The following is a 26,331-nucleotide window of genomic DNA, read 5'->3' on the forward strand; positions in this document are numbered from 1 at the left end:
AAAAAGGATGGTATCATTATCTTCTTTATGGCAGAATATAGGGGAAGGCTCCCCTTTGAGGGCAATGAGGCCAAGTGAGGTGAATTAAAGAAATCCTTCATTACCCACTTTCTTCTTCTTCTTCCCTTTAATGATTCTCATGATCTCAATGTTCTCTCTATTCAGATCCCAGGCAAGTATTCACAACACAGAGGCTAACTGGACTGTGTCTGTGTGCCAACCATCATTTGTTCAAACTTCAGCATCATTTTTGACTCAGACTGCCCCCTTGTGGATAAGCGGTGTAATTACTCCAAAGGTGACCAGATTCTTGACAAATATTTGGGTTTAAAAACACTTTTATTGAAGACTAGTTATAATCTAAAGTTTCACAAAGGTGTAGATATTTGGAATTCAAAGTGCTGACATCAGCATTTCAGCGTGCAGAGTAGTGTTGAAGCGTGTGTGGCGCATGTACGTTCAGAAAAAGCTTTGTTTTAATACTCTTTGATGAGCCAGGTGGGCGCAGGGCCATTTAGCAAGGATAGGTAGTACCACCACCAGGGTTTATTTGCCCTTTCTCCGCTCCTCTGCCCGATTGCAGATATTTGGGTGTAGCGTTCGTATTGATTGTGGGGGTCAAATCGTTCATAGGCCTCTGTCGTCTGGAGGGTGACGTTTCCTTCCGGAATAGCTCTCCGCAACACAAAGTCGACGCGACCCGCTTTACGCATGTTGGGGGGAAGGTGTATTCTCTTGTGGGCTCTGGCGTAGCCAGGGGCGGAGGCAGATAGGATGTGGATGCCGGGCGTGAGGAGGCGCCAGTACTCCCCGTTTTCACCTGAGTGTGAAAGAAAATGTTTTGGGCTGACTTCCAAATTGTCAAGCATTTATTTACTTCACCCTTATTTTTTGTTTGGGTCAAAATTGACTCATTTTTAAGTGTAAAAAATGGGTCAATTTTGACCCGAACACAGTATAAGGGTTAATATCCTATAATATAAAGTTTTACTTTAAATCTGTGTTTCCTTGTCCATAATCACAAAGCACACCAGCTATCAAAAGTGTAAAAAGTGAAACTCTCTAGTCTATATTACTGCTGTAGCAGTCCCTCCAGGACCTCACGTGTACTTTTTCTAACAGTTGTGGCATAAAAAGCTTGAAGTTGAAGCTGTTTTTCTTAAAAATTGGGATTAAAGTTGCAATAGCTTCCAATCATTTAAAAAAAGGCTATAGGTGGCTGTACAAACCTTACAGTATCTGTTTTTTCATGCAGCTTTTATAAAATAACTTATAAATACTAACGTTAATGATTGTCCTTATTCAAACAGTGTTTATTTTTTTATTTGTTTATTTTCATGTTTATGCAAAAAGATATGTATATTTTGAACAATTATATTATAGCAGGAACAACTTTATATTCTCAATTTATTCATATATATATATATATATATAGCCAAAAATATATACATTCATTTTTTTTGTTTAAATTAAAAAGTGTTTCAATTTTTTGGGGGAAAAACAATTCTTTCAGTTTAGTTTTAGTTAAATATGTCTGTTGGCCACTTAACTTTACTGTCGTTTCTTTTATTTTGCTATAAATTACATTTTTTAAAGGTTGCTTGAAGTCTGATTTTGAAGTTGTCTTTCAATCCAGACAGTTAGAAAGTATCTAACAGATATGCTGTCACATTAACCCACTGATTTATGGGAAATGTAGTGAAAGTAATTACACGGTTGGACAATGAATCCGGGTGGAAAACTATTCCACTAAAAATCATCTCTAGCTGTTATTTTTGTTTAAACGGAGAGACCTTTTGAGTGAGGATGTTAACCGTGATTGATGGGATTGATATGATTAAGCCTCTAAGAATGCTTGGCGGCGACAGTTTAAGGGGTCAAAGTTCTTCCAAAAGAGAGCAATCGGCTAAAGATGTGGCTAAATTGTGGTACGGTCATACTAATCAACGTGTTTTGAATAGAAATTAAATGAACACAAAGAAAAAAAGTATTTTCTGATCTTTCATATTCCCAACTACCTGGACCTGTTTGAAAGAACACAGAGGGGACATCCTGACCAAGATAAATATGCACCAATTTGGTGAAATTGAATGATTTTCTAAAGCGCATACTTGGGCTCACCGGTTGAAAACACTAACCTAATATCGAAATGCAGTCTGACAGAGAAAAACTCTTCGAAAAGTCGAGTTTTACTTAAAAGGATGAAATAAATTCTTCACATAACAGCCAAAAATTGCCTTTCATTATGTTGTAGTTATTTATGTACAAAAGATTTAAAATTATTTTTCCTTTCGTCTCCTGCTGTGTAAAAAATTCAAGAAAGTAATTTTTTCTCCCTTTAAACTGTATTTTAATGTAAACAAAGGAGTTTTACCTTAAACAATTTTTCATCAAATAATAATACTACCTGAGGTAGTAACGTCATGCCGGATTCCTCTGACCGATATCCGAGCTCCTTTTATTCCTTCGCCATTCTCATCTTTTACTAATCCTTTGACGCCTCGATGCACCTGGGGCAGCAAATTGTGTACATTTATTCCAATACTAGGTTAACACAAAACAGAACACATTACGTACCGCCTTCAAGAATTTAATGAGAGCTTCCTGGTGTTCATGCCAGCTGAGGAAGAGTCCCTCCCCATTGGGAAACTTGTCGCAGCCCAGCGCCAAATGTCACCTCAAAGCAGTTGGTGTGAAGGTAGTTAAAGTCCTGCATACCTGGAAGCATGAATAAAAACACGAGGAAAGTACTTTTTCGATTGTAGTTGCCCTGATCTGTCCTCACAGCTGATCCAACAGCGGCCTCTAGCGGCTGCAGGGCAGTTTGCAGCTGTGTTTTCTGCTGATGCATGCTTTCACCTCCTGCAAAGTTGGACCTCTGTGCTCCGTTTAGGATCCCTTTCCGGCTGTTTGCTCCTCGCTGATCACAACTAGTATTATTGATGAACATCGTTTGATGTGCGTTTGCATATGTTCCTGCAAGGAATTTAAAAACCTAGAAGAATAAACAAAAAACAGTGTTTGAAAAGGTTTGGTTTTTTGGTTTTTTTTTACCACCTGCCTTTATTTTGGCAGATTTTTACTAATTCTTTGAAACAAATCTTCTATGTGTGCTGCAATTTAAAAGGAAAAAGCATCAATACTAATTAACTCATAACATACAGTTTCTAAAACCATTTAAAAATCCATTCATTCTTTCAAAAAGCAGGAAATTTGCATAGATTATCATTTTTCTAACAATAAATATGTAAAATATATAACATGTTTGTATTGATGATAATAGGTTAAGAAATCCCCCCTAAATCCACGTTTTTTTGGGGGTTTGAATCTGATGATTGTCCAGGTCAATCTATTAGGTGTTTATCCACTCATTCTCTCAGCATTTATAACTTCGTGGGCGTTTTGTTAAAGATTCAATAAAGTTGCACCTTTTTGAATGGCAGAGAAAATTGGGTTTTGTGTTTGCCGGATGAGGCGTTGGCTTTTACCTTCTGATCTGGGGTTGGGGAGAAGGTGTCATTCCCCTGAGGATGTTTGGACAGATCGTACGGGTATGAAACCAGCAGGTCCCCACTGCGGAAGCTAGCTGAAAGCACAAATGGCACAGAGCGGATCCACTTCATGACGGCATAAGTCTCTGGTGCCACCTGAAAGACAGCGGATCAAGCAAAGAGGAGTCGGTTGATCTATTTGCTGGAGTGGAATTAAGCCTTGAGTGATGGTAGATGCTGAATCGATTTTGTTCTTTACCTTACCAAACTAGTAAGAGTCTGGGATCGGGATATGGTCGGTACGGTGGCCTTTTTGTCTGTGCCTTCTGTAAACGATGGAGGTCAAATCGGGAAAGTTTCTGTTCAGGTCGATGTTCTGGGCGTTGTTAGTGCCCAGATTAAAACTGCCAAGCTGAAGAATTACACAAACCGATCAAACTTCGAGAGCAGATTCTCCATGAGAATCTGAGATTAGCGTTCAGATAACACGGTGGAGTCACCTCTGCGTTGTCCCTGTGGTCGGTTTCATTGCGTCCGGGTGTGGCCACCTCAAACCCGTCGGGGTTCATGGAGGGCAGGATGTGGATGCGAGTGGTGTTGATGAGGGTCTGGATGCGTTGGTTCCCTCTCAGGTACTCCGTGCACAGGAACTGAGCCAAGTGGATGAGCAGCTGGCGGCTCAGGCCTTCGTTGCCATGAACGTTGCCGACAAACTTGGTCTCTGGCTCAACTGATCAAGATCACACGCAATGCTGAATCATCTATACAGCACGAACGAGTTGGAGAAGTGGTACTCACGCAGATCGTGCTCCCCGGGATTGCCAGAGAACTCCACCACCAGCAACTCCCTGCCCTCCATGCTGCGGCCAATGCTGTAGGTCCTGGCCACGGTGAAGCAGCGGGCCTCAATCCTCTTCAGGTGGTGGATCAAATCATTGTAAGAGTAATAGGTGAACTGCATCAACGAAGCGTCTTCTAAGAGAAGAACTTGTAGAGTTTCATCCCCCTGACCTGGCTGCTCTGCTGCACAAAATATGATTCTGTTAGCACAAAAAAAAAACAAATTCCTCCACACAAAATACTACTTTGTAGCCACAAAATACAGATTTGTAGCCACCAATGACTAATTTGTGAACACAAAATACTCATTTATTTGCACAAAATACTTTTTTGTGTGCACAAAGTAATTATTTGCACCAACAAAATGCAATTTTTTTCACACACAATGCTAATTTGTGCCCACAATTTACTAACTTGTAGCCACAAAATACTAACTTCGTGCACACAAAATATTCATTTGTAGCCACAAAGAGGCTAATTTGTGACCAGAAAATGCTAATTTGTAAGCACAAATACTAATCTGTAGCTATAAAACACTAATTTGCACCCGCAAAACACTAATTTTTGTGCACAAAATGCAAATTTACAGCCACAAAACAATCATTTGGAGCCACAAAATACTAAATTGCGCCAGAAAAATCTAATTTGTGTGTACAAAATGCTAATTTGTGTGTACAATTTATTAATTTGTAGCCACAAAATAGTAATTGCGCCAATAAAATGCTAATAAAAGATTGGGGCAAGGCTTCCAAAGGCTTCCAGCAGCAAATCAAAACTCAAAAAATGATCATGGGCAACCGTGGTTGGCGGTCAACCTCTGATCAGAAGATTGCAGGTTTGTCCTTGGGCAATAAACTGAACCCCACCTTGCCTCTAGTGGAAGGTTGGCGCCCGTGTTCGGCAGCGGAGCGGGGCCGCCAGTTTGTGAATGTGTGAATGGGACTGTGACTGTAAAGTGCTTTGGCCTTGGAGGAAGTTAGAAAAGTGCTATACCAGTCTACTCCATTAACCATCACATGTTTCCATATTAATATTCGTGCAATTAGTAAAAACAAGAAGGTTTACAAATTAAAAAAGGAATTCAAACAGTAGTTTTATAGCAAAGAATTGAAGTAGACATTCATCCATCCATCTCCCTTACCCACTGAATGGCTTTCAGGGTGAGACTATTGTTCCTACTGTTTGGTGAAAGCGTGGTCCACCCTGAACAGGTCACCAGTCAGCTTTTTAGTAACACTTTTCCAAATTTGTAGTAAAACTGAATACACTTAGACAAAATCTCATGTTTTAAATTCCTTAAATGACATGTGCAAGCTAAAAAAAAGAACCAAAGTTTTAACAAGCAACAAGTAAGTAGAAAAATCACTGCACACAAGGTTTTCCACAGGAAAATGTCTAACTGGGCTATTAGAGGTTTGCACAAACACAGCTTTAGTTTGAAAATATTTCTGTGTCAAAAGATGTGTTGTGTCACTCTGATCATAAACTGAAGACTTTAGTTGAGATTTTACATTCATAAATTCACACACCATACCATCTGGGTCACACATGCTGGAGCCGCATCAGAATTCCAATTATTAGTAAGCAGTTTTCACAGCTGACGGCACCTTTTTAGCAATTTAAGATCGTCTTTTCTCGAACACACACACAGGAAAAAACGGTCTCTTTATAGGGTCGACTTAAAATGGAAAAACATGTCAAAATATCCTCAGACCCCAGCCTTCAAGCGGGTTTATGTGGGGACAGAAGGCATTCCAGTTAAACTGCTTAGCAAAATAAAAGGTTTTTGCTCCACTGAAACTTCCCTGAGATCAAAATTGCTGCTTTGTCTGTAAAAGCAGAAATACTCAAACTAACGGTAGACAGAAATGTCAAAAATTAAGCCTGAAGTGGGAAGGGCATTACCAGCAGTACCTCTGAAAAAGGGAGTTCGGCAGGTCAGAGGGAAATTTAAATGGATGAAAATCATGTTTTTGAGTTTTGGAGTGGGACTTTAAAGCTCCAAAGGGGTCAACCCAGCTCCCATTGTAAAAAACACAACCTTCAAACTGCACAAATCTGGGCTCAATTTATTCAAAACATTTGACCCTTTACCTAAGCGTACACGCAAAAGAAATGTTTCAATAAACATCAGAAAATGCTTCTGAAAACAAAACACAGAAAAGTCATAACCTATCTGCGGGTGTAAAGTTGGAATTTTTAATGATGGAATTAATGGAAGAGTGATTCCTTCTGCAACCTGCCCCCAAGTGGTCTTCAGAGAAACTGCAACATTTTTTTTTAGTGGAAGTTTTCTGGATGGTCTTATTGTGCAGACTTGACTCAGTGAAAGCAACAACAAAAAAACAGAAAACAGAGTTTGAACTCAAATCAGAGTGAAGTGCTCGTCTCTCACCTCTCATGTTCTCCAGTGGGTTAAAACATCCCTCTTGGTGTCCGACAAAGAAGCGATCACAATCGAGAAAGTAGGGCCACGCCATGTCTATACCGACAAATGCACGTCTGCATTTCTTGTGCACGGCTTGACAGACACTTCGACAGGGCCTCTGCATCTTCTCCCCCTCGCAGCGCGGGGCCAAAACGGAGCAGCTCAGCATCCTAAACTGGAGGTGACACTCCCCACCAATCAGAGTTTCCACCACGCAGATCAGGAGGTACTCGATGCTGGGATGTGAGTCCTGCCAGGTCCTGTGGCCGATGATGTTGGGGAACATGGTCTGGGTGTAGGCCATGTCGGAGCAGTAGGACAGAGGGATATCTGTGCATTTAGCTGAGGTAGAAAAAACATTACTTTGAGGACCCGTTTCAATTACTTTTAATGATGAGGATGGTGTCAGACCTTTTATTATTATAACTTATTATCAATATTTCTATTATCCGTGGAAATTAGAATTTAAATATTTGATGATACCATCGATCATCTAAAAATACTCAAAGGTTTTATGGTTTTACACCACATTCTATTAAGGGTTTGATTAAGGAGTCAATGTGAGCTGTTCCTGCTTAAATCTTCTTACAGACTGAGTTTTTGAGTTTTGTCTGTCTCTTTGAGCTTGTTGTTCCAAAAGTACCCGGCCCCCAAAAATAATTGCATAAATAAAGCTTCTAAACATACTATTATTCAATTTAAACGGATGTATAAAGCTAAACAAATTAGTTTGTACAAACTTGACTGTTGAATGGAATTTTTGGAATGTATGTATTAAATGGATGGAATGTATTTACTGTGTAGTGGAACTGTACATTGTGAAATCTGACCACAGGTGATGGTGTGAGAAATGTAACTGTAATGTTTAAAAGGGAGCAGATAATTATAAGAATTGTGTTCTTCAATTCTGCTCCCTTCTAATCATGAAAATGTTCAATATGTAAGAGAAACATGGAAACATTTGAACATCAATTTTCATGAAAGGAACAAATAAATAAATGAATGAAAAAAACATAGAGAGAGGGAGATGATGGAGCCCTGGACATGACATTAATGAAAATAAATGAATATATTGTTACCTCAAAGTAGTATGTTTGTGGCCACAAATGAGCATTTAAGTATCACGAAATCCTACTACAAATTCATGTGCTTGTAATACTAATTTGTGTGGTTAAAAAATGCTAATCTATATGCACAAAATACTAATTTATAGCCCCAAAATACTTATTTGACCCAACACAATAATTATTTATTAATGCAAAATACTAATTTGTGCTCACAACATGCAAAGTAGTACCTACAAAATACTAATTGAGACCACAACATAGTATTTGTTTGTACCAAATACTAATTTTGTGTACAAAATACAAATTAGTACACAGAAAAATTCTAATTTCTGTGCGAGTCTATATGCCCTAAATACTTATATAAAGCCCCAAAATACTAATTTGAGCCTACACAATACTCATTTGCGCACACAAAATGCAAATTAGTACCCACAAAATAGTATGGGTTTGCACCAAATACTCTTTTGTGTGTACAAAATACTAATTGCCCACAAGTGATTAATTTGAGGTAACAGTTGAATAATTCGTTGTTGTTATTTTTTTACTGTGATGTTTAGGACTCTGGAAAACTCCTGTATGACTCAAGTCTTCCATGAAACCAGCGGATACTCACGTTTTTCTTCCACTTTTGGCCTACACAGCCCTGCAAGACACATCCATAAGGAAAGTGTCACAGAGGCAGACACTAGATGGCAGAGCTGCTTCTGGAAATGCGTGACTGTGTCATGGAAAAAATTACTGTAATCTGGTCAACTTTATGGTAAACACGTTGAGAAACAAGGCTCTGTCAATAGTTAGACGTTTTCACAATGGTTCAAACCATATAGTCATCAGGGATAATCTCTGAATATGATTTGGCATAGACGAGATGTACATTTTATAGAATATATGTGGGATTAACAGTAAAGTCGTGCGTAAAAAAGTTGCACTCCAGATGCGCACACAGCATCACACCCAGAGAGCTGAACAAGGAGAAGATTTTTTACCTCTGACTCGTGGGTCACAAAGCGGTGAGGATAGGGGCAAGTGGAGGAAAATCTGCAACAGAAGGAGCAGCATTTTGCTGGGAGGCTGTCTGTCTGCGTTAAAACGCGGCTCCTCTTTGCCGGCCCGCTGTCTCCGAGCGCGCTTCTTCAAGACGCCAAACAACAGTCCTAGTGAATTTCCCCGGAAGGCATTTCAATACCAGGATTACGGACGACTCTCGAGTTACAGAGGAAATTTTTCCAGGGTGAAAAGAGGACATGAACCATGAGGGCAGATTTTCCCTCATTAGTTTAACTTTGTATGCGTTTGTAAAACTATACAGTCCACTAATTTTCTTATTTTATCTGAATAAAGTTCTATATTTCCTATTTGCAACCAGTTTTCCCCTTAAACTTTTTTCCTGTATTTAGTATCTGTTTATCACTCAAATAAGGATTAGAAGTAAAGACTCTGTATATTTATGTTAAATGTTATCTTCACACTTCTTGGAGAAATAAGGGGAAAAAGTCTTGAAAACATCATTTGAGGTGCTGTTTTTGTTCCCTGTGAAGAAATGATGAAGCTCATTTATCGTGTCAAATTAGCGCCTAAAGTATTGCCTTGTGTTTTTGGTGTTTTTCACATGTTCTTGTGGCATTTCTTCTGATGATGGAGGACATAAAGAAGATTAGGCTTAAAATTGCATTTTTAAGTATTTCTTTATTCAAATCTTTGTGAGTCAGGAGCAGAGGAAAAGCACAGATGCAAATCTACAACTAAATCCAAATAACTATTTTTAAAAGTTTTTCTGCCCTGGAACCATCCCGGTAGGAGGAGAATCTTCACAGATAATTTGCACTCTGGGAAACAAACATCAATTTTAGATTATTTTTTTCCAATTGAAAAGTGTGGTCTTCGCAGGTTGGAATGGTTCAGGACACCAAAGACCTAATGAGCAATGGGAAAAGGCATAAATAAAGCAAGTTTCTGCATGAAAGTTCAAACCTTTGCAAAGGGGAGAGGAGAGTCAGACGCATCAGAAACCACCAGGCGAAAGCTTCGCCACAGTCATCTGTGCTCTCTCTGCTCCCAAAGCAGACATTTTTTTTTTTTATCAGCCAACAGAGCAACATGTAAGCATGTAAACTGCGTCATTAGATTGATTCTGTTTGTGTGCGTGCAGACAAGCAGATGTTTCCAGTCGAGGACGATCACGTCCGCAAATCTAGTCCACAATCCACAAGTGTCTCTGTTCCATAAACAACTCAGAAGAGAAAAGAAAGCATAGACCAGGAAGCCCAGACCGCCCTGCCGCTGAGCCCGGCACTTCTTATCTGGTGATGCAAGCAGGTTTAACTGTTCACTTGGCAGCAAGCAAGCACATGTATAAAGAATCAAGTAAATACATAATCAAAGAGCATAATAATAAAATGGAATCCCTGATCACCTCCACAAAAATTAAAATTATAGCGTAAAATGTAAAAAGCAAAAAAGGAGAAGAAACATAGGTGGCTTTTTTTTAAAATCCCTGTGGACCCTAGCTCAGGAAAGTAGAGCACTTTCTGTGTTCTTATTGCTTAATCACCCTCAAAATTCACTTCAATTTTTGTAAAGTGTTTTAGTTTTCAATCTCAGCCACAAACATCATTGAGAGTGTAAGGTTCAGCCTCTTCCTGAAGGACACAGCAGCTTTTCTCATCAGCTAAGTGCTGAACCTGTAGAAGCAGGTTCAGGAAAAATGCTCACTTAAGTACATGGAAGCTGCAGTGCAGCTACATTCTATCTTCTATTTTATTCACACTTGTACCGTGGTCCGGGTGAATACTCGATTCTGATTAGCTGCTGGGTGTGGATTAATAAGTGATAATCCACCCAAAAAAGAAGTTCCGGACACACAGCTTAAATCTTCTATATCACTGCCCTGGATTCTTTAAAAAGAACTTTAGCTTCATCATCTGGACAACAACAAGCGGTAAGAGGTGAACTTTCTCTCTGAACTGATGCTTTATTTAACACATCGTGACGATCAGCATATATATCTATATAAATATCTATATTTTCTACATCACAAACTGAGTCTGTTTAGATATACGACCCGCTGAGTTGAGGGGGGCCGTCACTAACACACTAATTACATGGTTTCGTCATATTTGGCCAAAGCTTCATCTACTTTGAACTACTTAAGAGGTTCCTTGCTTTGGCCATCAAATACCACACATGGATCCATATTTTCTGAAACAACTCTGGTTCTGCTAGTATTTTAAATCTTCTTTGTAAATTTTAAAAAGACGATTTACAGTTCTATATATATCTATATAGATATATATCTGTATTTGTGAAAAAGCGATCTAAACCGAACAAATAACCACAATAAAGTACTAAAAATGGTTGAATATTTATTTATTTTGTAAGTGACCATGGTATAAGCAGGTTAATGGCCTTTGAAGTGTGCAATATCAGAAACGGTTCAGGCTTCCATGGCGTGCATTCATTTCTGACACTTCATCAGCCATTAACCCTTACGTAAATAATGTGCCAAAATTTGGAAAAGCAACCCAATTAAAAGGAAAGCTTCCTGCAGCTTCCTGGAGACCTGATCTGACTGCACACACCTCGGTTACGCTCGCTTCGAAGCTGCAGATGCGCAAGAAAACCCCAGAGATGATCACACATCTCACACCATGTGCCTTTTTTTAAGTAAGCGTTCTCAACTTCTTCAACTAATTAAAAGGTCTTTGTGTCAGGCTGAGCAGATCTGAATTAGCATAACGGGGGGCCTAATTATTCATTGAGGGAGGGGGGCACCCAGGCAGAGGTCGGTGCAGAGTTGATGCATGAGAAAAGTCATGTATACTTCAGCTAAATTAGGAATATTGATTGGATCCCTTAACATTATGCAAATCGCTGCGCGGCGCAGATGCTGAGTGGAAACCAATCTTTATATGAGTCAATCCTCTACGGAGAGCATGCATGTACTTGAAGAGAGTGTTTGTGATCACATGTCTCTGTGGGAAATGGTGCTGAGAAAAAAAGGGGTGTTGGTCTGAAGAGGAGGCTTGGAAAAAGTTTGGAGTGTTGTCAAATGTCTGGCATTGAAAGAAAAGGAAATTATTTCCTCACAAGTTTCAAATCGGATATTGAGTTTCTTTTATTTACCGTAAATTAAGGCAGGTCACTTAAGGCCCCAGACTCTTTTGCCAATGAAGACGTGCTGCTATGGAAGCATCAAATTGGTGCATTTTCCTAAAATACAAAAGGCCTCTCTCAACATATGCATCATAGCAGGGAGCTCATGCATTTCTTGAACAGCTCCTTTCAAAGCACACAAACTAGAAACAGGAAGTAAGGTCTTCCTCCTCTTTCACTGGGAGGACACAGAATCTGTGGTTACAGATAACAGCGTGCCATTCTGACATTTTCCAGTTTAGAACAATCCTTTGCCTTGATCCTCAGGACATGGTAGTGCTCCAAATATGGCTTCTGTTGAGCATCATAGAGTTTTAGTAGACATATGCCGGTTTTTGTCTGGAAGATTTACATCTCAGAATGTTGTCGACACCCCCCCCCCCCCCCCCCCCCCATTGCGGAGTCCAGCAGGGAGCTTGTGGCCCTCCCAATGTATTTTGGACACCCAAAAACTGCTCTTTCTCAAACGGCATTTTTCTGTCTGCTTCTAATTCTTAACTCTTTGAATAAAGACGATCTCAGAAATGCAATCTTAAGCTTAAATTTCTTTATATATGTCCTCCATTGTGAGAAAAACGTCACAAGAACATGTTAAAAAAACGGGACAATCACAATTTTTATTAGAGTGGATCCGGAAAACATTTCCATGGTTTTTTACTGCACACTTTGATGGATTGAAAAGCCTCATCCTCTTTACTTCTGAGAGCTTCTGCCTCTAAAGCCTCTAAAGCTACATTCACACCGCCCTCAGCAATGCGTCTTTTCAATGTGTAGTCTGTGTAAATGCGCGTTTATGGTAGCTACTCAAGTTTCTAGGACCGTTTTCCGGCTCAGCATACAAAATGTGCAGCCATTGAATGGTTGTAGAAAGTCAACCCAGGTTGAACTTTGACCTATCAGGGAATCGGATTTGGTAGCGATGTATGGATGTTGTTCGTTTTAATTCACAGAATTGTCAACCGCTTGGTAATTGATCATGGAGGAGAGAATAATTGAGGTTTGTGCCCGACTGGAAGCATGTGACACCAAGTCTTTTAAATATCGGAACAGAGCTGTAAAAGAAAAAGCCTGGGAAAAAATGTGACATATCGCACCAACTGAAGGTGGTGAACATGTGCTGGTAAACAGAAGGAAAAAAAAGAAGAGGAAGGTCCTCCCTGCTTATGCAGTGTGAACACCATGAGCTGTATGTGCATTCAAGAACTCGTATTTAGCGTGTTCTTTAATGCTTGTCACACGCCCGGTATGTATGCACCCGAAGACTCTTTTAGGATTCAATTAGGAAACAGCAGCCAAACTATATATGCATATTAGATAAATGAGTTTTTTCACAAGAAAATTTTAAGAAAAAGTGGAATCTGCTCCAATTAAAGCCATTTCAATCTGGCACTGAACATTCGTGCATCTACAATAGAGTGACTTGAAATTTTCATGCAAAAGTCTACTGAAATTTGGAAAAAAATCTGTCTTTTTTCAGTTACTGGCTAACTGCTAAACCCGACCATCTGCAACTCATATTTTACAATGAATACATTTTCTATTCGAGTAGTTTTAATTAGCGGCTTCTTTGCTTATCAGCCTCTGATGATCGGGTATAACTATGATGTGTTAGATGAGCCGAGTCCTGGCGTCTGAACAAGACAGAGCCGTTTCTAACATCTTAAAATCTGAGATTTGGAGGATTAAATGAGCCTTTCTCTCAGTCACTGAATACTTTGAATAATTAGAATTGGTTTGGCTCCAAGCACGAAATTGAGACATAGCTATTAAAGGAGTTGACATAAACTAACCCACGGAGATGATCTTTAACCCGTCTCTTTAATGAAACCATCCAATATTGTTGCTGCACTGAAGGTTACCCCGTGCCATCACAGCCTTTTTGTAAATGTCTTCCACTGTATAATTAGCTCCAATAGATGCAAATGCACAAATGAACTAAACTTGTGGATTTTTTTCCAGTCAAAATCTAAAACTTCTCAAATTTTTGGGGATAAATCAACAAACATGTGCAACTACCTCACGTTAATTTTCAACTAAAACATTTTCTAACCTCCAACTTTGTTCCATTTGAATCAGGCTTCAGGAAAGGCCCCTGTACCAAAACAGCTCCTGTGTCTGGCACATATGACATCATCAATGCCTTAGATAGAAAACTGCATTGTGCTGGCTGCTTTGTTAATGTATGGTGATCATCAGTTACTACTACGCAAACTAAAGGTCGTGTCACACAGCCACTACGTACATTTTGTGCATTTTCCACGTCTGAAATTTTAGTATTTTGTGATACACGCGTGATATAAATAATTCTCAAGTATTTCTTGCATTCGTCAATGTGAGAACATGTCGGTCTAGGGTTTCAGCCGACCCGTGAATTCGGTTTTGAGCAGTTCAAAATTTAAGGTCAGTTGAGAATTAGTTCCTGCAAATTTATATACATGCACAAATTTTTGGCTTTCCACGACCTTATGTCTGATGGACTTTCACACATGTACCACTGATGTATAACTTTTATATCGCGTAACCGGTGCACATATCATGTTAAAATTACCTAATTGACGCACAAATTTTGGGCCAGGTTTGGCATTTTTGTAGATTCCTCTGAAATTATAAAAGTGAGGTGCTTCCTATCATAGCATTTGTAAATTATGAACTGGTGCAAAATCTGGGTTAGTATTAATTATTTGGTGTAGCCTCCCTTTAAGTTATGCAATTAAAATCATTTCCTGGAAAAACAAACCTCTTGGACTTGGACCCCTTTTGAACTAACCCATTCATATGGTTTCAGTCCAACAGTTGTTTCCACATACCAAACGCATTTGGCATAAAACGACTCCAATGTTACACGTACACAGAAAATAAGGTTGCAAAGGATTCACCTTTGAGAAAATATTTAGAAAATACCTGTTTTACGACAGTTGTGTCAATTTATTTGGTTTTATTTTGTCGGACATGATGGAGTTAGCGTACCGTTGTCAGCATCCACTTTGACATTTAAGGATTAGGGTTACATCACAAAGTCTATACAAAGTCTAAGTTTAAACTGGCTGCAAATATTGTAAAAAGAAGGAATATTCAATAAAACAAATTTGCTGATTTGTAGATGTTTAAGAATGTTTAAGAATTGGAGGAACACATCTCCCTGAGCTGCTTTAAAATAATTCTTTCTGTGTGTAACCAGAGCGTGTACATGTGCTGATTGTAAATGTGTTTTATTTTCATGATTTTATGTTTTTAGTTGTGCTGGTGCCTATTGGGTTCTCGAAAAAAAAAGATTTTATCTCAAGCGGCTTCCTTTCGAAATAAAGGTTAAATGAATAAAATAAAAAAATTCAATTGCAATCCTGAAATAAATATGATGTAACTGGGTGGGCATTAACTTGATTCAAACACATTACTGAGAAACCATTAGAAGCTTTAATAGCTTCATATCTGACAGCTTTTATTGCACAAATTCCACTTATAGCGAATTACTTTGCAAAGAACAGCAAGTGCCTCACAGGAAGTACATGTGAGGGATGTACATCCAAAAAAAACACCTTTTTCATGATAAAGCAGCTGCTCTGTTTTAACTAGCAGAACAGTTGAAACAAAGCAAAAATAAGTCACATGTTTAATTCTGGCACAAACACTAAAACCGTGTGATTTAAAGCACTTCGAGACCACTGCTACATCACATTGCTGCCCAGTCACCTAAACAAGAAGGTTGTTCCTGTACAGTGCAAAATATGTAACAGTGTGTAAATATCCATAAAAAACTTTTGAGTCAACTGCCGAAATGAAGCACAGTTGTTACAAATGCATCTCCAGTGACTATCTAGGTACATTCAGCTGAAAATACACACTTTATAGGAGTCCCGTGGTGAGAAATATTGTCTTATTGTCAACAAAATCCATGAAAAGCTTCAAAGCCATATTGATTTGGTTGAGTTGCAACAAAATACTAATTGAGACACATCCGAACAAGTTGCTTTTTTCTTTATGGATGTGTTTTTATGTGCAAGAACTTTCACGTTACTGAGTAACTATGTAGCCACAAGGGGCTGGGGACCTGGTGAGACTCTGGCTAAAAATCTCTGCCAAACCACCTGTTGCGACCCTTGAAGAGATAAGCCGAAAGGTGAGCAGCAATTCTGTTTATGTGGTGTGTAAACTTTGCACTACATATGCTGATACTCATGATTTGCTAAATTAACAGGAATAAACATGATCCAGAGTCAAAAGCTGTCAAGTCAATATCCTAAAATTTAAAAAAAAAATAACCAAGTCTAGGAGTTATGTTTTTTCATAGCAGGTGTTTCATCCAGAAAATTAACCTTTGACACTGGAGATGTCGCCGGCCACACCTAAATAACACAAACTCTTTGATGTACCATAAGTCATCACAATCAACGTGAATCAGATGATTCTGACTTGGAGTAAAGCAGCTTTTCAGCTTTGCAACTCATTACTAATGTTCAGTGTTGCGTGATAGCCCGAAGCTGCTTTTCCCCACTTCAGCATCCGCTGGACTTACGTTAATTGCGTAAATGGTTGAAGAGTCAAGGTAGTTGAAAGCTACAGCTCCGGTGTTAGCGGGTTCAAGTTAAATCAGTCACAGTCATTGTCCACGTTGCTATTTTTGTAAAGGTTTCAGCATCAATCGTATTTGTCAGATCTGACAATTACTCTGGTCATATTTGGTTATTGTTCTGTCTGTTTGAATGAGGTTAGGTTTAGGCATCAGTCTGTTTTAGTCAGGTTGAGTCACTATTCTGTTTGTTTCGTTGTAGACAATGCTCCAGTTAGGCGTATCCATTACTCTATTTAGGTTTAGGCACCACTTTGCTTTTAGGGTGTAACGATTAAAATCAACTTAATTGATGAATTGTTCCTATTCCTACGATCCAACCAGATCGATCTGTCTGAGGCAAGTTATTAATCAAATCGATCTATACTATTATAATATTTGTTTTCAGATTAAATAAATCAATAATATTGATATTGGAAAATACTGTTTGGATTGAGACACATTACTATAGTGTAAAAAACAACCAAGTGCATCACAGCGGACACCATTCACATGTGATAACAGCAGATCACGCCATCATTACAGTCCAGTGTGTGGAAACACTATGAATCCAGCAAAGACGTGTGAGAATACAGTGTGGTAGAATGCTCTAATAATGTTCCTTTTGGATTATTTTGATGTAGAAAAACAACAGTGGGCTGAACTTGATAAAACTAGAAAACTAGGACTGACATTCATTCCTGTTAACTTGTTTGTTTGTACGCATATTTAATTTACACTTGATGATCTTGAAGAAATCCAAGGAATCGGGAAAACTTTACCTGCACTGTTCAGTAGCCAGGTATTTTATCTTTGAGTCACACTGGCTGAAGTTTTGGCAAAAGATGTCCTGGATCCATTTTAGGTCCATGAATCGAATTGTTCAAAATGAACCAAAATCGACTATGAATCGTATTGCCAACCACAAATTATGAAGTGAATCAGATTGTTAAAATGAATCATTACACCGCTAATTACTATGTCTGGTCAGGTTTGGACATTTCTTTATTTTGTAAGGTTTGATAAAGTTTGGTTGTGTACTCTGTTTGCTCAGATGCGGGCGTTGCTACAGCTGAGTTAAGAGTGAGTATACAATGCACTGTTTGGTAAGATTTAGGCCTTTTTTGCTTTAGAAGTTTTGGTTTGATTTATTTATTTCTTTACTTGGGTAAGAAATAACCTGTCTGAGCAGGTTTGCAAGTTGACAACAAGAATGCTTGGATGTTGCTGCTTTGAAAATGGATATTTTCAAAGCAGCAACAGCAAGTTTTTCTCTGGGAAGTCGGTCAACTTTCCAGAAAAGCCAACTGCAACTTAATTTTAGTAAAGACACTCTTTCTTAGTTCACCTTATGTGAGAGTTTGAGAGCAAAAGTGGTTGGATTCTGGTTTCATTAGGGATGCAAAACCAACTTTTTCTCAGGTTTTTGCTATTTCATTTCCAAAGCAGACAACAACAACATTAAAAGCATTGAAGTATTCGTTTGCAGATTTTTGTCTTCTTATGGAATTTGTTGACAAGACCAACGATGCAATCTGTCACCAGGAAGTTCCTGTAAACTTGTATTAGCTTCTCTAATGATATAAACTCTACAGAAATGTCAACAAAGTGCTTCAACTTCCAGTGATGGACAAGACACTTCAGAGAAACACTGTCAGTATAGAACATGGCTAGAATCTGCAGCATTTGAGTCTCCACCTCTCCGTGGGAATCAACGGTTGCCGGCCAGCTTCTGCGGCGTCTCCGGGAAGCGTGGCTTTGCCAAAATAATTACCAGATGAAAAGATTTTGACGGAGAACCCCTTTTTTAAGCGTCTCTTGAGGAGTTGAGGAAGCCTTGCTCCAGCTGTGTGGTCCATCAGGTGAAGATCAACCCCAAACCCTAACGGACAGGTTGGATTTGTTTTCATCTGTGTGTTTTGCTGACACTGATGATTCCCTGACACCTTGTTTACGACTCTATCACTCCCTCACCTATTCTTCTCTTCAGCTTGTTTCCATCTGTCCACCCCCTCATTGCTGTCTTTTCTTTCTTCTCCACCCACAGCTTTTCTTCTTGTTGCTCTCTTTAGTTTTTCCATCCTCCACCCACAATCCGACCCCTGTCTGTGCCATCTTTTCTCCCCTGGTCACTTCTTCCCCTGCTGTCTCCTCTCATACCCTTCCAACCTTTTCCCAGGCCTGCAATCTGGTTTGTATCAGTTGTGTCTGTGCGTGGCATTAGCTGACCCTCTGAAGACAGAAGTCGTTCTCTGTGTCTAAAGAACTCGTGTGGCCCGACGAAGGGTACAGGTCGCGGCGGAGCAGCCGGTTAACGACAGTCACCAGGACTCTCTTGTACTGCTGACGCAGCAGTGAGTAGGCAAAGGGGTCGGACGCAGCCTTGCTGTAGGTGAGGCACTTACTGATGATTCCCCAGTGGCGGTTCACGTCCACGAACGGGAAAAGCTCGGCCAACCTGAGGAGGGATCAAGGGAAACATGAAATACAGGGTAGTCTGGCACTACGGTGGCCCTGAAGGTCAAATCACACCAAATCCCCCAACATAAAGACATTTTCAAGATCTCAAAGGTTTCAAAGTAAATTTCAGAAATTAAAACACAATTCTAAAAAAAATGAAAGGTTTCGGCAAACCAAAGTAATTTCTTGAAATCAAAATGAAATGTCAAAAAAATAAAACACAATAAAAAACCGGAAAGGTTAGGCACTATTGGGACATCAAAGATTGGATGATGATGTTTGAGTTTCTTCAAATGCTTTTTCAATGTCCATTAGAAATGGCACCTCAGTTAAAGGAACTGCTGTTTTAATATTAATAACACTAATAAAACTGTTTGAAATAAGTATTTGTAATAGTCTTCCACTCTGCTGTTCTCATTTGCCATCCTTACAAAGTTTCCTGCCCCCCTCCTGGCCCCCATATATAATGTTCTAGCTCTGCCCCTGATATCAAGTATCGCTTAATGCCAAATCATTTTGAACTGAAATGATGGACTAACGTCATCATCCAATCAGTGCTGTCCCACAGTACCTAACTTTTTCTTCTTTTTGTTTCATTTTTTAAAACATCATTTTGATTTCTTGAAATTACTTTTGCTTTCTGAAATGTTTCATTTTTATTTCTCTTTCCTTGGAATTGTGTTTTGATTATGTATGCTGTTTTTATGTTTATGTTTTGCTTTTTTAAATGTCGTTGTGATCTTCAATATGTTTTTGCTTTAAGTGATTTGTTAGGGGGATTTGCACTTCAGGGCCACCGTAGAATACAGCTTCTTCATCCACTTTTGTTGGATGAGTCCGTTATGTATTCAGACATATTTTTTTAGTTCAAATCTGAACATTAATCAGATCAATATTATTATTTCTGCCTCTTGTTGTTCTTATAGGAGTTGGGCTGCATTTTTCATGCAAATATGTGTGAAATGACTGACTTTAATTAAGCTTTTTCAGGCACACCAAACCAGATGTGTTGTTCTAATAATTAAGAAAACCTAAATATGGAAAGATGCAGACTAAACTGAGCTGTTTTAAAGTTTTTTTTATTCAACCATGTCGTCTTTAATCTTTATCCATATAAAATCTTTTATATGGATTATGTGAAATTTATTGGTCAGCAATAAATAACAACTTATGAAAAAGGAAAGAAATTTTTTTTCTGTGGGCCTTATTACCGTTAGTTTGTCTATGGAACAATAAAAATGCAATACAACTTAGTAAAATCTAAAAAATAAATGTAAAAGCATGATCCATAAAATGTTTGTTTTTTTCAAAGATCATATCGGTTAAGCTTTTCAGTTATTTTACATAAAGGATTTTTTTAATTTAATAGAAATTTGAAATTCATTTATTTCAATCAATCAAAACAAAAGAAGACACGTCACATCATTTGTTACTTGAATGGAAATTTTAAAACTTCAAAGTAAAGAAGATGCATATCATACATCCACACACATATGTATGACATTATAATATGGCAGTATGACCACGAGGGATTGCACTCGATTGGACAAACTGATTAAGAGATGTGCATCTGTGATCGGGAGGAGGGTGGACTCTCTGGGATCTGTGCTGCAGAAGAGGATGAGGGCCTTGACTCAGAGCATCCTGGACAATCCCAGACATCCCTTGCACAACACGATGTCTGGTTAGAGGAGCTCACGGAGTAATAGACTCCTTTCACTGCGCTGCAGGACAGAGCGCTTTCAGAACTCATTTGTCCCTACAGCTATCAGGCTGTTTAATGAACCTGCCTGATATGAACTGATATTATTTTGTGAACTGTCTTTTTGCTGTTGTTTATTGTGTGTGGTTGTGTGTTTTGCCACCGGACACCTGAATTTCTCCTCTGGGAGATTAATAAAGTTTACATCTATCTATCTATCTATCTATCTATCTATCTATCTATCTATCTATCTATCTATCTATCTATCTATCTATCTATCTATCTATCTATCTATCTATCTATCTATCTATCTATCTATCTATCTATCTATCTATCTATCTATCTATCTATCTATCTATCTATCTATCTATCTATCTATCTATCTATCTATCTATCTATCTATCTATCTATCTGTAATTACTTTTAAACGTAATTAGACATATTTGTATGTTTGCATGACACAATGAATCTATTAAATGTGAAGTTTGTCAAAAAGAGTTTAATTAATTGCTTGAAAGGAAGTGGGAGGACTCAAACTCACATAGTCCCACCCCTTTTATGCTTTACTTAACTTTTGTACGTATTTTTACATTGTTTTATGAGTATGAAAACATTTGAAATCAGCAGGGCAGGAAAAGTTATTTACGCTTCTTTTTACATTTTTATTTTCTGATTAGTTTCATGTTTGTTTGCTGCATTCCTTCAAAATAAAACCACCCAAATAACTGCAGCAGGAAAATTCCAGAGGGTCAGAGGGTCACAGCCACACCATCTTACTTTACAGTTTTTCTCAGTCGCTTTAGTACAATTCTCAGATCAGAATGAAATTCCCAAAACAATTTGTTCAATCTTCACATCATGATGTCACTTGTGCACATCATATAAGCAGTTTCTCACTTCTTTGAACAAGTTGCAATTGCTTTAGTACATCCATGCAAATGATTATGTACAATTCTCTGCTCTTTACTAGATTATCAATTGTTTATGTCATGTTAATCAAAATGTATTATATAGTTCACTGTGCAATAGTCTTACTCCTCAAAACTCCTAGTCATTAGTTCATCGTATAAGTCATTAACTGCAAAATGGTTGACCAAGTTGTCATAATGTGACAAACATATTTCACTGCATTGCAAGAGAGGATATTGGCTGTGATGTGGATAGGAATTTGTGGCCTAACATACAGGAACGACAAGAGGTGTAGGAAGACCACACCAATTCCTACTGCACTGCCTGTACTGTTGGACAGAATATTGTCCTATCTTTCTTTTTCCTTTGTGTTACTGTTTGCAGTGGGTTTTTTCTATGTTGGTATGACATGGTCTGTCAACAAATTACAATATGAACAATAAAAGTATAAATGGGAATCTTGTCCAGTCTCTTGCAATCAAACAAAAAAGCTGTAACTTACATTTTACAATAATTGTCATCAAAACTTTAGCCATAGTTTACATCAGAACCTCCCTCTAAAGTACACAGTTATATTGACAACATGACTAAATAATTTGACTGTCTTGTTCGTAGACAATGACACAAGGACTTGACATTCTGATGGCACTGACATGTTCAATGACATAAAGAATTAGTTTTGAGAGATGACCTCAAGATTTTGAGGAAGTTACAGGCTTTTCCAAGAAATCCATAGTGTTTTGCTGTTTGTACAAATTGTTTTGAGAAATGCACACACGTATTTGCAAACTTCAATTCTGATCTGAGAATTGTACAAAAGCGACTGAGAAAAACTGTAAATACCCCTTCCCCCTTGTGGACACACAAGTAATTACAACCTGATGGATGATCATCCTTTTCCCACATCTGGATGAAAATGGGTTTGTGGGTCACTAAAAACGCTCTGTTTAACTCCATGTGCAGAAACTAAAAGATGTGTATTCCATTGAATGACAAATAAAGTTCAAATCAGTGTAGATGGAACAGGGAAGATGCTTGGAAGACGTGTTTCAGCTGTTGCCCAAGAGTTTATCACGTATTTATGAGCATCCGCGAGGCTAACTTACCTTGTAATTACATAAGGCGCAAAGCAGAGGATGAAGGAGCCTATGAAGATGCTGATCTTCTTCGTGGCTCTCTGCTTTCTCCTCTTCTGCTCTGCTAAACACCTTTGTTTCACGCTAAAAACAATAAAAGGACATCTCCATTACTCATAAGAGCAAGAGACACCATTCTCGTGGAGGCGCATGGGGTGATCTACCTTGGATGAATGTCCACCAGCAGGAACAGGGTCTGCATGGTGATGATGTCGATCCTCTTGCAGTGAAACCTGGCAACTTTCAGCACTTTTAAGTAGGTGAAACACAGGATGAGCAGGGACAGCATGAAGCTCGTGGCGTGGAAAACGACGGTGAAGACCGTGAACTTGATCCTGCCGCTGCCCTCCTCGCTCGACTGCAAGGTGCACGACGCGTAAACGTGGCTGTAGTCAACCCAGGAGTAGAGCAGCGCCGTCAGGGAGAAGGTGAAGGAGTGCAGCCAGGAGTAGCACACCATGATCAGCGCGTCCTTGTAGCGCATCTTGGTGGAGTAGCTGAGCGGGAACACCACGGCGATCCAGCGGTCAATGCTGAGGGCTGCCATGCTCAGCATGGTGTTGGCAGTCAGGAAAGTCTCCAGGAAGCTGACTGTGTGGCAAACGCAGTCCCCGAAGGGCTGCTGGTTCCGGATAATCCCCAGCAAAGTAGCTGGCATGTTTAGAACGGTGATGAGGATGTTACAGAAGGACAGGTTCATGGTGAAAATCCCGGGCACCTGGCGGCGGATCTCGCTGCTGTGAACAAAACATAGCAGCACCAACAAGTTGGACAACAAGGAGACGACGGCGACCACGAAAATCAGCAAAGCGGTGATGCTCTCAGCCAAGTCCATGTCTCACACCGGGACTTTGGGGTCACACGCGCCTCTCTTTACTGATAAACACCTCAGATGAACCATGATCACGCGTCCCCCGTGTCTCCAGCAGATCCCACCAAGAAAATTCAGTAGAATCCCCGTGCGTCCTGGCGCAGCAGTGCGCGCCAACTTCCCCAAGCGCTGTCCAGCGTGCTGAAACGAAAACCCACCGAGAGCATCTTTCCTGCTGGAACTCGATAATTGTTTTCCAGTTAACAGCCGTCGAGCGCACGCGGAGCATTAAGAAGTAAGGAAGAGGCGTGCACGCGTGGCGCAGGAGATGCCAGCGCGCGCGCGGGCAGGCGGACCGCTTAGGAGGCAGATGTAGATCTAATGGAGAAACCAGAGCTGAACACAGCTTGTACCAACGGAAGTCAATGACCTAAATAACACGCGAAGAACTGGTGATGGAAACAAGCTATTTTTCAAAATAAACCTTTTTCTGGAATATTAATAAACAGTTATAAATAAAATCCATAAAACGCTCAAAAATAAAAGTTTGTAAACCTTTTGTGCTATCCACGGATTCTCAAAAAAACAAACAAAAAAAAACAGCGCGAACATAGTTGCAGACCAAATGATATAGCGGGTGCACGGTTACGCGCGCGCACACATCCCAGAGAGGTAAATAGATCCCTTTTCTGCACTAAATTATTCACATTCGCATGTAAATTGAGAGGGTGTCATATTTAATGATAAAATGATTGAACAAAAAACATGCAAAATTAACTTTTTAAAAAAATCTTCCTGATGGTTAACAAATCTGATTCTTCAAGAAGAAGAAAAATAATACTTTTCACCACTTAATGTCAAATTGAGTTTTATTTTTAAAGTCTACTAGTGATGCTCATTCAAAAAACAACAACATTTGAATAAAAGAAATGTGATGCCCGTTGCATTGTTTTGTATAAATGACAGTAAACGATCATATTTGATCAGGTGGGGAACACCCTGGGCAGTTTACCAGTCCACCACAGGTCCAAAGTAAAGTACTTTGTTTTTTTGTTTGTTTTTTTATGATTAATGGCTTGCCTGACACTTCTCTGTAGAGTCAATTTTACACAGAATTTAATCTTTTTTGTATAATTTAATATTTCAATTTGAAGCATTTTACTTTATTGTGGTTGTGATTTTTGCACTGGATGTTTCTTAGCCTAGAAATCATACTTGTTTTTTGTTTTTGTTTTAATTGTTCCTTCTGACATTATGATTAATAAATTCTTTGATTTTAACCTTGTAAAGCTCACAACATCCAAGCCAGAAAATTCAACTTTTATTTTTAGCAATTAGGATGTGTTTTTTTTAACCCTTTGATAAAATCCACATAAAAACGTTTGCTGCATCAATTTTTAATGAGATCCAGATAGTGTCAATTATGATCTGTTGGGTGATTTGGTAGGTTTTTGTTCACATGTGTTAGTTTAGAATGCAGAAATACTGACATGAATTTTCAGGGGGGAAATTACACTTTATTTACCCAAAGCCTCAAATTTGATCCACGCATTTTTAAACATGGTGTAACAAATTAATTATCAACACATTTTGTATTTTCTCAATACACCATGTTGTCATTAAAAATAAAAAACGAATGACAATAAATGAGTTTTTCCCACCATCAAGCTTTGAAAATTAGCAAAACTTTTTTCCCGCCAAAGGTTTTTTGGGAGATTTCACAGAGGCAACCATTTTGAAATGAGCAGGAAAAGTCTTTCTACTTCCCCTAGTGCATTAATGATAAACTACAGGGCATAAATCGTTCATAAAGTTGAATACCATGGGTTTTTTTTTAGGAAAGTTTGGATCATGCTAATTAGATGGGGTCTCACACATGAATCATGTATCAAATATGAAACGAATGGTTATATAATGTCAAAGATTTTTTTTCAAGTTACTTTATAACCAACAAGACATAGATTTTAACACAAACATCTAAAGGCAAATAAAAAGAAATCAGCAGGATTAATTGATGATTTTACTCTAACAATCATTCATGTAAAGTTTGTGTTATATATTGCAGATATACTCGCCCTTCAACAGAGCATCGTTACTCAGTGACAATAAAGTCACACCAGAGACTCCTTTAACCCTTGTGTTATCCTATTAGGTCAAGATGACCATTGACGTGTTCTCCCTACCATAAAAGGGGTGGATAAATGTGGAAAGATTTCATGTTATCCATGGACACCAGTGAAGATCACAAATCATTGAAGAAAAAAGGTTCAACGCACTGACTAGTGGGTCTAGATGATCCAACTCCCAATGGTAAAGTGCCTAGGATAGCACAAGGGTTACAACCTCCTGCACGCTAATGGTGTTTGTTAATAATTGACCTACATTCGATAATGACTCAGAGACCACTCATGAGTTAGCCTTTAAACCCTTTTTGACCTTATTGACCCTCATTGCCCTATAAAACATGAAGTTTTGTTTTTATTTTGATTGGTTTGTCCCACATTTTACTCACAGATAAAGCTCTGTAGGAGAAATCTTAGTGCTTTGCCTCCAAAACACATCCAATGCAGTCACCTCAGATATTTGAAATGTTTTTAAAGAATAAATTAGAAACTTGTGTGATTTAAAAAAATAGAAAAAACAAAAGTGCCTTCTGCATGGGAGGAACTTGGAGTAGAACCACTGGTGAAATTTAGTCACCTCTGCCTTCTGGACAAGATGTGGGGTGTCCAAACTTTTTGCAAAGAGGGCCAGATTTGATTTAAATGAAACTGTGTGAGGGCCAACCA

At 38.8% G+C, this 26,331-nt stretch overlaps 2 protein-coding genes across 2 annotated transcripts; both read right to left on the reverse strand.

Moving 5' to 3' along the window:
• Positions 1 to 320: 320 nt before the first annotated feature.
• On the reverse strand, positions 321 to 9,129 carry LOC101161584 (carboxypeptidase Z). Its single transcript, XM_011487475.3, is given in 12 exon segments — positions 321 to 820; positions 2,408 to 2,510; positions 2,578 to 2,670; positions 2,672 to 2,718; positions 2,860 to 2,995; positions 3,489 to 3,647; positions 3,751 to 3,903; positions 3,992 to 4,221; positions 4,290 to 4,514; positions 6,727 to 7,101; positions 8,440 to 8,469; positions 8,813 to 9,129. Coding segments are annotated over 12 exon segments (1,968 nt in total). The 5' UTR covers positions 8,886 to 9,129; the 3' UTR covers positions 321 to 476.
• A 6,244-nt stretch (positions 9,130 to 15,373) lies between these two features.
• On the reverse strand, positions 15,374 to 24,658 carry LOC101161836 (G-protein coupled receptor 26-like). The gene is made up of 3 exons (XM_004079807.4): positions 22,896 to 24,658; positions 22,702 to 22,815; positions 15,374 to 18,982 (listed from the first exon to the last, which is right to left on the reverse strand). Exons 1-3 carry the CDS (start codon positions 23,564 to 23,566, stop codon positions 18,745 to 18,747), a joined length of 1,023 nt encoding a protein of 340 aa, XP_004079855.1. The 5' UTR covers positions 23,567 to 24,658; the 3' UTR covers positions 15,374 to 18,744.
• Between the last annotated feature and the right edge of the window lie 1,673 nt (positions 24,659 to 26,331).

Source organism: Oryzias latipes, chromosome 18, assembly GCF_002234675.1.
Source record: "Oryzias latipes chromosome 18, ASM223467v1".
In the NCBI taxonomy this organism is placed as follows: Eukaryota; Metazoa; Chordata; class Actinopteri; order Beloniformes; family Adrianichthyidae; genus Oryzias; species Oryzias latipes.